Raw genomic sequence first — 13,994 nt, forward strand, 5'->3', positions numbered from 1 at the left:
CGTTTACATTTTTCTGGTTTTGCCACCACTTACGTTTACGTTTTCTTCTGTATTTGCACGAGATATTATGAGCGACGATGTCATGTTGAAGGGCCTGGATGAATAAGGTTGTATGGACTGTGTAGCTTGTGTCTTGGGTTCTTGGATGTTGGATTTACGTTTTTGCATTACTGGCAATGTGTGAGGATACCCAACAGGGAGAGGGGTTGGGCTTGGGAAAGGACGCTTGAGACTTTTGCTATGAGGAGACGAAGCCATTTATGACCTTTTTTGAATACGTCTTTGCCTACTTCTTGGATTTCCCCCCACCTCTACTGCCGCCTTTCTTGCCAGACGTCTGTCCGGCCTTATTGCTGCCGGTCTTTTTTGCTCCGGCACCTCCGGCTCCGAGTCCACCGGCCAGCATCAGCGTCATCTTGCTGACGGGCACGCAATTGGCCGCCTCCTCCATCTTCACCCCCCGGATCAGCTCGACCTCTCGCGGCCACATGCGCTCGGGATCCTGACTCGACTCGTCCAAGATACCCTTGTTGCCGTTGCGTCCAGCCTCGCCGGCCTGTCGCCACCGCTCCAGAACATCGCGCATGGCCCGGCCCTTCTTTGTCTGGCCGGGCTGAATCTTCACCTTGTACTTGAGCTGCGCCAAAGCTGACCAGGGCGCACACACTGGCACTACTTCGACAATCTCGTCGCCCACAGCTGGCCGGCCAACCAGCGTGTCGATCGTGTCCAGGCTGCCGTCACCGTCACCGTCACCGTCACCGTCACCGTCACCGTCACCGTCGTCGTCTTCGTCTCCGCCAGCCTCAGCAAGAGCCAGCAGCTTCGCCTGTCGGGCTTCTTCAAAGGCCCGTGTCGCCTGGATCTGTCGCTCTCTTTGCGCCCGTCGGCGCTCCTCATATGCAGCCAGCTCGGCTGCTCGCTGGGCCTGGGCGCGTGCCTTGGCCTCGGCCTTCTCGCGACCAGCCGCAATGCCAATCAGCCGCTCTGCTTGTGCTCTGTCCTCTTCGTCCTGGTCCTTGTACTTGGCTAGCTTCTTGGCCTTGGCCTTCTGGCCGCGCTTGGCTGATCCGGCAGCTCCGGTTCGGGCTGTGGACGTGTAGGACGGCACTGGTGAGCTAGACCGGAGTCGTTCCTTTCCCTTGCCCTTCCAGACAGACTGGGTATCGTCGTGTTCAAGGTCGACTGGCTCTTCGACTATCTCTTTGTCCTGCTCATCCTTCTCGGTCTGCTCATCCTTCTCGGCTGACTCATCTTTGACTGGATCTTCTTGGTCTTTCACCTCCGACTCCTGCGCATTCCCCTCTACCGGGCAGCTGTCAATTTCTGGCCCGTCGCTCTCCACGTCGTCAGCCACATCCTCCCCTGCGACTTCGACCTCGGCATAGTCTGCCGTCCTTGCATTACTGATCTGGAAGAGCAGGCCGAAGCCCAGGACGCGCTGCGGCGGAGGCAGATGGTTCTTCTCACCGCGGATGTCGAACGAGCCGAGCGGAAGGACGTCGCCGCTCGCAGTGGTCTTAAACACCTGATTTGCGTGAACCCAGTACGCGCCAAAGCCTGCCTTGTTGTCCCACGCCTCCGAGGCGCACACGGCCAGACAGCCGGCCTGGGCGAGCGTGCCGGGAGGAATGGGCGCATCAGCGCCGACGTCCGGCCGGTTCTTCACCACAATAATTCCCGGGGACCCGCGGATGTCGGCGTGCACATAGATGTCGCCGCGGCGGAGATGGCGCCGGTACATCAGCTCGCACTGCTGTGACTCCTTGGCGGCGATGACGAGGTGGCCGTCCGACGAGACAAACCAGAGAAACTTTTCGAACCACAGTTGCCGGCGGATGAGCTGCGGCGCCGGCTTGCCGCCTTTCTGCACCCGCTTCAACTCTTCGGCCACCTTCTTCTCGGCGTTGCGCAGCGCCATTGACGTGACTTCCTTAGTCTTCTGCTCTTTGGACGCTGCCACTCGCTTCTGGTCGTAGTATTCGCGCGCGTTGCCCCAGGCCGACAGGGCCAGCTTCACGTTCACATCCAGCAGCTCCTCCTCCTCAGCTTCTTCTTCGTCCTCGTCAAAGTCTTCGTCAAAGTCGGCCGCAGGCTCGTCGCTGAGCTGCAGCGTGATGATCCCGTCGGCCAGCCTCATGGGCAGCTTGATCAGAGCCGCAACCGGGTTGCTGTCGGCGCTGTTCTCAATCAGGTGCGCCAGGTCCTCCCAGTCCGTGCCGACATGCAGCTGGTCGTTGACCGCGTCGATCGCTGCCTGCACCCACTCCTGGTTGGCCTCGATTGCAGCTGCCTTGCGCGTGTTGAGCTGCTGCGTCTCCTGCAGGCTCTCGATGCGCATGGCCTGGTCGCGCCTGGTGGCCTCGAGTTTCTTGAATGCAACCGACTCCTGTTGGTGGAGCTGGCGGTCGGCCTTGAGGCCCTGCAGGTGCGAGTAGAATTCGTCTGCGGCCTTGTTGAAGCTGTCGAACGGCAGGAGCACGCACTTCGGATCGGCCTCGAACTGGCGCGGCTTGAACGGATGGAAGTCGACGTAGTCCAGCTTCGTTGATGCGGGGACTGGGATGGCACTGCCGCCCTCTTCTGTCGTTGCTGCACTGGCGTCTGTGTCTGCCGACTCCTTGGTGGCAACGATGTAGCTCTGGCAGGTTGGTCCCGTCGCTGTCAGTCCATCCGAAAGCGTCCGGGTCTCCTGCAGCGCGCGGAAGAGAGCGTCGAGACGGACGTCGTCGGCCAGGATAGCGGCAGCCTTTGTGAGGCCGGCCGTCTCTGTGGTCTCGAAGCCGCTGGTCAGCAGCACATGATCGATCAGAACCTGCGGCAAGTCCGTGAAGGCAAGCGCCAGCGTGCGGCTGACACTCTTTTCCTTTTTCTTCTTCTTCTTCGAAACGACAGTGGCAGTGGAAGCGGCAGCCTCAGCCGTCAGAGGCGCCGGAGCGTCTGCGGCCACGGCTGCCTGCAGCACAGCTTTGACAGCCTCAACGGTCAGCGGGGTGATGCCGGCGACGTTCTGCTTGGCGGCCAGCGCATAGGGGTTGCCGACGTTGAGGGTGACGTCGAGGCTGGCACTGCGGAAGGCGGCCACGGTGCGCTGGAGAGCGAGCACCTTGGCTTCGGCATTGGTCAGCACGACGTTGCCGGCCGCAAAGAACTCGAGGTAGAGGCGCAGCTGGCCGTCGCTAAAGCGCAGCTCGACGATGCGATCGGTGCCGACCTGCTGGACTGCGGTCACGTGCCGGCCGTTGAGGAAGGTGCGCAGCCGGGCTACAAACGCGGAAGGCGCGTGCGGTGCGCTGCCTGCACTGCTGCCCTTGGATGCTGCCGAAGCTCGCGCATCATAGGCTGTCAGGTGGCAGCGGAAGCCCGAGTCGACGACCAGCTGGAACTTGTCCTGGCCGCGTGAGAAGCGCAGAAGCAGGGCACGGGACGTCGAGGCTGCGGTCGACGATGCCGATGACGACGGCGGCACGAGGTCGTAGACATTTGTCACGCGCGTCCCTGCAAGACTGTGGTGCAGTTCGTGGCTGATAGCCTGGAAAAGCCGTTAGCAGGGCTGCACGGCCAGACACCGGGCGCCAGAAAGACGGGCATAAGGTGTGCAGCGTACCCGCACGTCGAGGGAAGAGAATCGCTGCTTCATCTCGGCTGCATTCGGCCTTGTGAAGAGGTTGCAGAACGGCAGCCTCCAAAGGCTCGCATTCTGGCACTAGGAGGAGGGGTGTCGCATTATGTCAGCATTGTCGGGGTTAGGCCTTACGGGAGAGCTGCTGTCGTGTTAGTCATATATTATTACGATTCTATCATTAGGCACAGTGTTGCTTGATGACACCTCACATCCGGCCAGCCTGCCGCAGCTCCATGTCCCGCTCGCACGACATCCACTTCTTCTTGCCCAGCCGCATCTCGTAGTGCGGCGCAATGGCGCTGACGACCTGCGAGGCCGCCACGATGCTGTTGCACGTCTTGGTGCGGTACGTATCCACTGCTTAGTCAGCATCAAGGGATTGTCGACAGCCTTCTCGACAGCCTTTCCGGACGACTTACAGGCTTTTTGCAAAAAGATGCGCCGCCCCGCAAAAGCCCGGCTCTGCAGCCAGGCCATGCGGCAGCCCAGGTCGTTGAGCCGCACTTGTTTCCGCCGCAGGCCCTTGCGCATGCGCGGCACCTCCAGCTCGGCCTCCACGCCGTCCTCAACCGGCACCGAGGCCATCGTGGTCGCGCTGGCCACGACGCGCCGGGGCTGTGGCCGTCGTCGGCCGCGGTCGGCCGCATTGCCGTCATAGGCTTCGACCTCATCGCCGTCGTAGTCGTCGACGTCACCCGGAAAGAAGCACCGGCCCGTCGGACTCGGTGGCGGGCTCTCCATCTCGATCGGAAAGAAAGACCCCGGAAACACCGCGTTGGACCGGCGGAACGAGTCCGGGATCTCGCTCGTGTCCACTATGTTGAGCGTGACGCGCACGCGCAGCCGCGAGCCGCGATCCTCCACCAACACAAACTTGCGCTTCTTGGCCTCGGCCAGGTCGGGGAAGAGTCCGTCTGGTGATGGCACCTTCTTCTTGGTGCTAGCCTGTCCGATGCCCACGGAGCCATGAGAGATGGCCACAGGCGCCGGTATGGCCGGCAGCACGTTGGGTGTCCCGCTGTGGTATCCGTCGTAGGAGCTGAAGACGTGGGCCGGCCGGACATCTGGGACCGTGGCTGCGATCGGTGCCAGCCCGGTGCTGCCAAGTGAAGACGGCCGGTGCTGGTGCTGGTGCTGGCTGTCGTCGACAAACGACTCCCCGCTACCGTCTGGAACAATCAGGCATGTCAGCGTTCCGCGACGCCCGGAAAGAGGGTGTGTGGGGGCCAAGAATAATGAAAGTTGTGCATGGGTGGCGGATGGTGGAACGGGAAGGGGGACTACCTAGTGAGATGGATAAAAGATATGTAGAACCAGGGGTGATGTTGCCACACTATGGGCCAATGGGCCATGGTGCCACTCGCCAGCTTATACACTTGCATTCTGTCTGCTGTCTTTTCCTCTCTTTCATGCGTCTTGTACAAGGGTGAGCCTGAGAAAGCATCCAATAGGGATTCCTTCCAATACGGAGCACTCTCCCAATCTCCCGGCCTCTTCTACCCCTGTCACCCCACACCCAAGGCACGCTGTCTGACGGAATCAAAAGGAGAACAAAAGGTGCAAGTGTACAGCAATAAGCAGTGCAAAGGCAGCGGGTGAAGCAGATACATCAGCCAGGCAAGCAAAGCAGCAAACGCAACCAACGGCACAGCAGGTGATATATAAAAGCATTTGAAAAAAGTAGTATACAATTCCGATCCGTCGTGGGTACCAGCTCTCTATGCCTGAGCAACTTTTGGGGGGCCGGGAAGGAGACAAGCGCCTATGGAGAGTATATATCAAACACGCAGAGAAAAGGACGCAGAACGTCCTTTTGTGAAGCCTGAACCAAGTAGAGCCAAAATGACAACCCGAACCTTGCCGAAAGAAAAGAGGAAGAGAGAATAAGGGAGCGTTCCAAAGCAAAATATTGAGAAATGCGCACATATATATATGGCAGTCTTGCAACAGGTATCAAAAGCGTCGTGCTAGGTTGTCATAAACGAGAAGGGGTAAACGGGTTTCCAGAAGAGAACAGAACAGGTGCAGACGCAGACAACGGACAGAGGCAATCACATCTGGTGAAACATACCGACTTCGTCACCGCCCGCATGGGCACTTCCGTCGTGGTGATGAAGCTGCGGAGGCAAGCCCGGCATAGGCTTCGTGAGCGGCGTGGCCGCCCCGGACAGCGTGGCCACGCCACCGAGATGCGCCGGCGACTGTGCAAGTCCCGGGGCGGTTGTGCCGGCGCTGACGGCCTTGCGTGTGCCCATCTTGGCCATCCGCCGCACCCGACGGCTGCGCAGTCGCGGATCTTGGTTGCTGTTCCGCCAGCTGTCGACGGCCCGCTGGATCAGGCCTCGCTTGCCGCGCAGCGGTGGATTCAGCTGTGCCAGCGCCCAGCCTACCGTGTTGCACTCGCTCTCATACTGTAGCCGGTTGCCCCGGTACTGCTCCCGCGGACAGCATGCCCGCGGGTACACACAGTTCTCCTGCTTGAACTCGGACGACAGCTCCTCCGTCGACACCGACTCGACGTCACACCGAATCGTGTACTCCATCTTGACCCGGTCGCGCGAGTACTCAAACGCGATCCACTGCACTCCATTTTGGTCTTGCCGCACTACCAACGGCGTCGTTGCTGGAATCGGCCCCGGCGCTGCGTTTGGGTTGACCACCGAGCTGCCTGCACCACCGGCCTGGGGCAGCGGGCTGGCCCCGTTGGACTGCGGGTGTTGCGGATGCTGTGGGTGCTGGGCGTGTTGCGGATGTTGCGGGTGCTGTGGGTGCTGCTGGTGCTGGGGATGCTGAGGATGTTGTGGGTGTTGGGGATGCTGAGGATGCTGCTGGTGCTGTGGGTGTTGTGGGTGTTGCGGCAGGCTCTGCTGGGCTTGCATGCCTTGCTGCTGGTGTGCTTGCATCCCTTGGGCCTGCATGCTCTGGGCGGCCTGCACCTGGCCCATCGATAGCGGTGATGGTGCTGCCGGCGGTGCCTGGCGCGAGAGCTGCGGCGTCAGGCTCTGCACCTCCATCTTCGCGTGACGCGGACTGCCGGCCATGGCCGACGCCGGGCTGTGCTGGCTCGCATGCTGTGCCATCTGGTGCTGTACTGGCGACGGCGCGCCGTGGGACATCATCATACTCGGCTGCGAGCCCATCGGCTGGTGTGGCGGCGGCCCGTGCTGGCCGTACGGAGAAGCAGACGCCGGCGGCAGCGGCTGGTACTGCTGCTGTCCGTAGTACATCGACTGCTGGTGAAGCTGCGGCGGTGGCTGGCCGTACATGCTCCGCTGCTGGTCGTGGCCGCCGGTCGATCCCACCGACGCGGGCGAGTTCGACTGCGGCGTGTGGTACGACGACATGGGCGGATAGGTAGGCCTGGACATCGTGGCGGCCATCATCTCTGCGCGCGCAACAGTCAGCGATCTGCTCGTGGCCGCTCTGCGCTCCCACACCGGTCACGTCACTCACCTGCAGAGGTATACCCGCCTGTCGGAGCGGGCGCGTTGTACGGGCTGGATTGGTAGTTGTAGATGTCCTGTGCGTGCTGCTGGCCACTGCTTGGCTGTGGCTGCTGCTGATACACGGGGGCGTATGGCGCCTGGTGCTGCTGCTGTTGCGGTGGCGTTTGCGAGTGATGGGGGTGGTGTTGCTGGTGCACTATGCTCGGAGGCCGCGCTTGGGGTTGTTGCTGTAAGTGTTGTGCGTGGCCTGGCGGATGTTGTTGTGCGTGGCGGTTATGTTGCTATATACAGAGCATCCGAGTCAGCTAAAATGTCCTGATGCGTATAGGTGCGTTATAATAGAGTGCAGGAGACGAAGCGACAAGTGTGGGTCAGAGGGTTCTAGCATGGCGACGAAACCGTTCTAGCCAGCTGTTCAGGGATATGTGGCGGCTCGAGATTAAAATCGCCATCACCAGGGTCTTGGTTGCAGCAAGGAGATGGCCTAGGGGGTAGGGGCTGGTTTGATCATCTTCCGCCGAGCCGGACTGCACAAGGCACTGCCTAGCAGCATTAAGCCCTGCTCAGGCAAGTATTGTCGCCTTCACTGAAGGTAGACGCGAGGAAGGCATGCGAGATATCACGACCCAGAGCCAAGGGTTCAATCGTCGGCGGTGAACAGATAGAGGAGGTGCGAGACCACTAACACTAACCCGGCCAGTTCAAAACAGGTAGGCGGTATGTTGCCAAAATACGGCGAGGCAATATAAGAGCAAGATAAAAGAGCAAATAAGACGGAAAGGAAGTTCGAGGTACTGTACAACAGTTTTGTGGGGGTGGAAGGCGGAAGGAGGAGGGCAGGGTTCTTAAGTAGACCAGGCCTGAAGGAGAGTGTGAACGACGTGGGTGTCCGATATGGGCTGGTCCTCTGGCCGCGCTCCTTTTCCAGCGTACGGCTGCTTGGATGCTTTTTCCGGGTGGATAATAACGGCAGTGCAGGATAGTGGCGGCAGTAGTGAAGAAGGACAGCAAGAGGTGTGTGAGGTGTGTGAGGTGTGAGGGCAGCATGAAATCTTGGAGATGAAGGGGACGAGCAGGGAACAAGGTTGCTGCTCAGTCGAGGAATAGGGGGGAGGAGGGGTGGGAAACTGGCGGTTGGCCGATGTTGGAGAACACACGCAAAGGCCATTGCCCAATCACAGGCCGCAGAGTTGACAGGGGTATTTGCAGGGGGAAAGAGGGGCTAGTCGGGGTCGAAAACTGGAACTCGGGACCTTCTGCTCACCCCCTCCTCCCACACCCCCTCAGGCCCAAAGTTGACAAGGGCGGTGTGGGAGGCGACGATGGCCAGACGGCGAGTTGTGGCCCTGTCGATGTAGCCTCTGTACTGCCGGCCGGCTCAAGTCCATCGCTCAGCAAAGCTGTCCGTAGCAGGTGATCAACATGCAACGACACACGGCCGCGCCTGCGTCTGCATCGGACCATCCCAGAGAGATGGTGCAACCCTAAAAGCACTTGCGTTGGCGGGTTTGCGCCCTTTGCCACCCTCCAGGTACTTTCCCGTTTGCTGCCTGCCGACTGAACAGGAGAAACACCAACGGGTGCTAAGATAGCCGCTGGAGCGGCTATCACCAGAAGTACCAGGTACCCATAGACGCTAATGGCTATCCCTGGCGCAAAAGCGTTGCATGGGACGAACCTTGAAACAGACGGTCCCTGTAATTCCCACCTCATCCCACAGACCTCAAAAGGACAGTTTGGAAACAAGACGCAATCCTCTCTGCAAACGCTCACTGAGACGCCGGTGCCTGCCAAGCGTCGGGAATGGCCCTGCCGCTAGATTGCCGAGTCCAAGATGGGATCGCTGGACAGCAGTCCCACAGTGTGCTGCCACGACCGCGCCTCAGCACGCGCCTCGCTGTCGTCCAGAAGGCCGCAGGCTGCAGGAACCATTTCTTCGCGTCCCAGCGGTGCTCTCCAGCTGTATGTAAATGGCGCACTGGCGTGGGGGGATGGGGAGGGGGGCGGCATTGCTCGTTGGGAGAAGACGAAAAGCAGACGGTGAGGGAAAAATCAAAAGAAACTCAACGAATAGACACGTACATAACTCACCTCGTACGGATCCTCTTTCACATGGCTAGGCGCCTGGCGATGTTGTTGTGCCATTGTCAATCCCATCAGTATCAATAAACGAGGCTGCTACTGTGAAGTGCAATCTTGCGCGTTAGTCACCAGTCCTGCTTTCCAACACGTTCAGCTGCCTGTCTGAGGACCAGCGGGAGAAGAAGACGAGGCGGAAAGAGATAGAGAGGGGCTGGAATGTGATTGTGCCAGGCCACTGCGAGTCCTGCGATGCGGCCGACCAGGGAAGACGTGCCTGTGAAGATGGCGCCTGCTTGCTGTCTATGCTGTTTTGGCCGCTGGCTTTCACGCGATTCGCAAACGCTGCCGCGTCGACAGTGTCGTCTAGATCTGCGTGATGCTGCTGCTGCTGCTGCTGCTGTCGGTAGCCGCAAGTCCCGAGGCCGGGGAACACACTGCCGGGGTTCGTCAAAGGAACCGAGAGCGGATATCCTTGGGGTCCAACGAGGTGCGGATACGAGCCAGACAGGATACCCGGGAGAAACAGTAGCAGGCGTGTGTTTGAAAGATGTAAACTCGGGACCCGGGTGAGTCTGTGGAGATGCGAGCGTGTTGTGTCGTGGGTGCCGTGGGTGCCTTGGGTGTCGTGTCTCGTGGGTATGTATACACCTCAGGGCGAACCTGGTGCTCAAGGGTGGCCGTGCACTGGAGTCTGGGACAGATGCAGATGGGAGACGCCGTATATGTGGTCGATGCAGAGGGAAGGGTAGGGGAGGGGGGAGGGGGGAGGGGGGAGGAGGTAAACAGACAAGCAGGCAAAACCCAGCGTTGGGAAAGTCAAACATGCAAGACCCTGGGGCTCTTCCGGGTTTTGTTAGTCTGCCAAACTCACCCTCGAAGTTTTTTTTCCAAGAGGTACGGAAATAATAATAAAATAATAAAATAGAAATATGGAAGAGAGAGGGAAAAAGGAAATAGAAAAGAGACAGTCAAAACAGCCTCGAGGTCTTATGGGGTGCAGCAGGGCGCAGGATGCTGCTATTATGTATAATGCCGGCTTGGTGTATGTGATTCTGAAACAGCTAAAATGCTGGATCTAATCAGAGAGCCCAGATGTCAGCCACATATCTTACATACAAGCCGTTATACTTCTTCAGTGCTTCATTCTGGGCACCTCCACCGCGCCCCCACCCCTATTGCTCAAATGCATAGCGGGTGTTGTCGATGTGCGACTTCCCTGGAAATGACCCCGGATAAAAATAGAAAACAGGAGGAGAAACAGGGGCGAAAGGGACGAGAAACAGAGCCTGCGACGAAAACTGCAGCATTCCCTCTGGCTTTGGGTCTTTTTTTTTCTGGCCCTTTGACTGCTCTTGCTTTCGGGTTCATGCGTCTCTGCGTCGCTGTGCCTCTGTGCCCTGTGCCTCTGCAACTCTCTCTCTCTTGGCCTGCTCCATTTCCGGTCATTTCCTTTCGCTCTGCAAAATAACATGCGATACCACAAGGGACATAGGGTGGAACGCTGCCGAGATTGGGGCAGGACCCCCAGTGCCAGAAGCTGGACCCACGCTGACAGAAAGAACAGGCCTCGATGCAGAAACGGGAATAGAGCACGGAGCCATACGCCAATGGAACAGGCTAAGCGACAGGGGGGTTCCGTAGACCGCGTACTCGTACATGTACATAGGCTGCAGCCGAGAACCCTGCCGACACGCATGGCGCAACAGATCCCGACAAACAAAAGTGCAGGAAATAAACATAAAAACAACCGACGGACGGGGTATATCGGGGTATATCGTGGTGAGAATAAGACGGAAGAGAACACGTACCGCTAGCTGGGACCAGCGTTGCAGGCGAAGACGCACTGCACGGAAGAGACTCAGCTGGTGTAGCGGTCGGACAGGCACCTTTTGGGGAACCAGCTGGCCGGAATGCTCGCGTGCAATGGCACCGAAACCCTTTTCCGATCCACACGCGTGGTAAGCCGTGGCAAAGTGGTACGCTATTAAGGCGATGGGACCAGCGAGCAAGGTTGTCTGGTGGTAGACCGGAGAGAGGGAGGGAGAGGAAGACCGGGGGTAACCGGGGAGGCGGGAGATGACCGGGGAAGGCGAGGGTTGGCCAGGAAGACCTGGACAGCACGCGGCGAGGGTGTCTGGCCGCGAGATATGACGCCGTTGATCTTTGACGTTGCAGGCCGCGGTCGACTGGTCGTTGCGTGTTCTTCCAGATGAGCAGAGGGGAGGCCAAGGAGGAAATGAGAGGGAAGATCAGGTGCGACAAAAAGAAAAGAATAAAAGAAAAATAACGGAGCTATAGTAGCAAAACGAATGGAGGGTGTATAAAAAGTATGGCGAACCGTGCTTGCTGGCAAAACCCCCCAAATTTGCAGTCAGAACGAGCGTGCTGGGAACTGCACCGGACACACTCACACCTCTCAGACCTCTGTCTATTAGTAGGAGGCAGGGAAAAAGAGAGAAAAAAAACTATCCAGAGACACAGCCTAGGAGAAATTCGCGTATTCGTAAGAGAGGAAAAAGAAAAGATTTTTTTTTGAATAGGGGATAGCCAATCACACGAAACGGCAGCAAACAACAGGAAACGGTGGGGGCAAGTCGGATTTATGATGCAATACTCCGTACGCTGGGGCCATGCAGCTAATAGAGGTGCTGAAGAAAATAGAAATTGGTGAGAGAAGAATGGGACAGGCGATGGCGGAGGCCAGGATGAAGCCAAGCCGACATGCACGTGTGCGCCAGGCGAAGAGAGCTAAAAGCGAAAGTGACAGGTTGCGTCCGTGGCAAGGGCGACCGACCGACCGACCGACCGTTTGGCGGTGGGTAGATTAAAGCGGAAGGTACGGAGTACGTGGAGCGCAGCCACCAGATTATTGGATTTTCTCGGGTCTACTTGCTGAGTTTGCCCGCGTGCGTATATTTGTGTGCAGACGTACACAATTGGCATATATATACGAACACACGCTCGTGCATGGATTTGCGTCAGATGCGGCAACGAATGGGACTCGGCACATGCTTTTGGTCGACCGGGTTGGACGTGCAAGGGATGGGCAGCCTGGCCGAAGGCAATACCGACTAGGCCGGGGAACCTGGCGTACAAGCAGCAGAGTCCTCTTCTCCCGACTTCTAGTGCCGAATAAGACGTGATAACACTCGGTACGCAAACCGCAGGCTGGCGGGAAAGAGCGTAAGGGGTTTGCAGGCTAGATACCCGTAGTGGAGCAGAGGCAGCATTTTCTGAGGGGGGCTGTTAGTATACCCGCGGAGGCCAGGGGGCCGACGAGGAAGCCGAGGACGCCTGCGTGTTTGTACACATGAGATACGAACGCTCGAAAGGAGGGCGACGTATCTTACGATACGAACAGAGCCGAGGAGATAGGCACGAGCGAGTGCAAATGGGGGTGACAAGGCTACGGCCGTTGATTGGCACAGACGGCAAAAGGGTAGGGGCAAGAGGCCAGGACAGCCAGGGTGCAGCTCTGCAAGGAGTGGCTGGGAGAAGTGCGGTGAGCGCCGTCGAGTGCAGCGAATTGGGGGCGAAATCATGAGAACGTCACGAATCGGACGCATGGTCTCGGAGGGGAGGTAGGGATAGGCCGTGGTGGCGGTGAGGCGATTGGGTGTGGAAGACCGGCTGCAGTGGGATGTGGGAGACGTCTTGTGACGATGCCACGGCTAGAAGAGAGGAGAGGACTGTCTCTTGTCATCTGGAGTGGCCGTGCAAGCGCTCTGGCTGTCCCGGGCCGGTGGCACAGCAGCAAAGACAAATCGGTGGCAAGACAGAAGATGCGTCGGCTCGTCTGGCAGCAGAGGCGGTGGCCATGCGGCTCTTTCACGGTGCTTTTTGGGAACTGCTGGGCCTCTGGCACTCGGTATGTCGGGCGGCATCTGCAGGTACCGGAGGCACAGACGCGTTTGCATTGCATCACAATATTTCGAGCGAGAGGTGGTGAACAAGATCTGCGAGTGGGATGTTCCAGGGTCGGGGGAAAGCTGTCAAAAATCGGATTGGCCAGGATCCGCACTCCGTATCGCGCTCTGTGAAGGAAATGCACCTGGCAGGGGGCGGGCTCGGGGCCGCTTGCTCTGCGTATGGAGCACTTGTCCATCCCATCTCATCTTGCTCTGAATACGGATACGTCGTAGTGTCCGTCGAGTGCCATGGCACCGTGGCGCCGTGGCGCCGTGGACCTTGCCCCAAAACAGGCCGCCGCGCAGAGTGGCAACGAGCGAATGGGCGCGCTACGGCGAAAGTATACAGCGCTATGGGGCGCTACGACGCGCTACTACAGGCAGCGTATGTGCCCGCACAAAGCACGGCATTGGCAGAGGCGGCGGCTGGCGTTGAGAGCGATCGTGTGGGAGACGGAAAAAGAAAAGACAAAAAGAAATAAGAGAGGCAGAGGACACACGTTAGTAATGTAACGTCCTGCAAACAGCGCTCCAACTGCAAATGGATGTTTGGGATTTCGGCGACGCCGAGATCGCTGCACTATTATGTACAGAGTATTGCTCTTTGAAAGCATCGGGAAGAATCTTCGCAACTCCAGTTTCTGTCACATTTTTGCTCGGCTTTCTCTGCCTTCTCGAAGCTGGTCCCGACAAGACGGTTCCGTCGCCGACCTGGCTGGCTGGCTGGCTGGGGGGGCTGCATTTCAGGGCCTCGTGATTGCTCCGTACGTGACAGGGGCTGCAAGGTACGAAGACCGCTACTCCCAAGAGAGCAAAAGTAGCGAAGTCAACCACCAGCACACCCAGACGGGTAGCCGTTGAAGGGAAGGGAGGAGTCAGGCCAGGCCCAAAGACGGCCCAAAGACAGGGCTCATGGCAGGGTCTGGGACAAGG

General features: G+C 58.7%; 2 protein-coding genes across 2 annotated transcripts; one reads left to right on the forward strand and one right to left on the reverse strand.

Moving 5' to 3' along the window:
• Positions 1-286: 286 nt before the first annotated feature.
• On the reverse strand, positions 287-9,003 carry CMQ_5064 (duf814 domain containing protein; the record flags this gene model as incomplete). Its single annotated transcript, XM_014316000.1, has 8 exons — positions 287-3,532; positions 3,608-3,706; positions 3,758-3,764; positions 3,835-3,982; positions 4,045-4,794; positions 5,697-7,010; positions 7,079-7,352; positions 8,932-9,003. The coding sequence occupies 8 exons, from the start codon at positions 9,001-9,003 to the stop codon at positions 287-289; spliced, it is 5,910 nt and encodes a 1,969-aa protein (XP_014171475.1).
• Positions 9,004-12,793: 3,790 nt separating this feature from the next.
• CMQ_5046 (uncharacterized protein) lies at positions 12,794-13,543 on the forward strand (the record flags this gene model as incomplete). The annotated part of the gene is made up of 2 exons (XM_014315982.1): positions 12,794-13,021; positions 13,166-13,543. The coding sequence occupies 2 exons, from the start codon at positions 12,794-12,796 to the stop codon at positions 13,541-13,543; spliced, it is 606 nt and encodes a 201-aa protein (XP_014171457.1).
• Between the last annotated feature and the right edge of the window lie 451 nt (positions 13,544-13,994).

This window comes from Grosmannia clavigera (genome assembly GCF_000143105.1).
Source record: "Grosmannia clavigera kw1407 unplaced genomic scaffold GCSC_160, whole genome shotgun sequence".
Classification (NCBI taxonomy): Eukaryota; Fungi; Ascomycota; class Sordariomycetes; order Ophiostomatales; family Ophiostomataceae; genus Leptographium; species Leptographium clavigerum.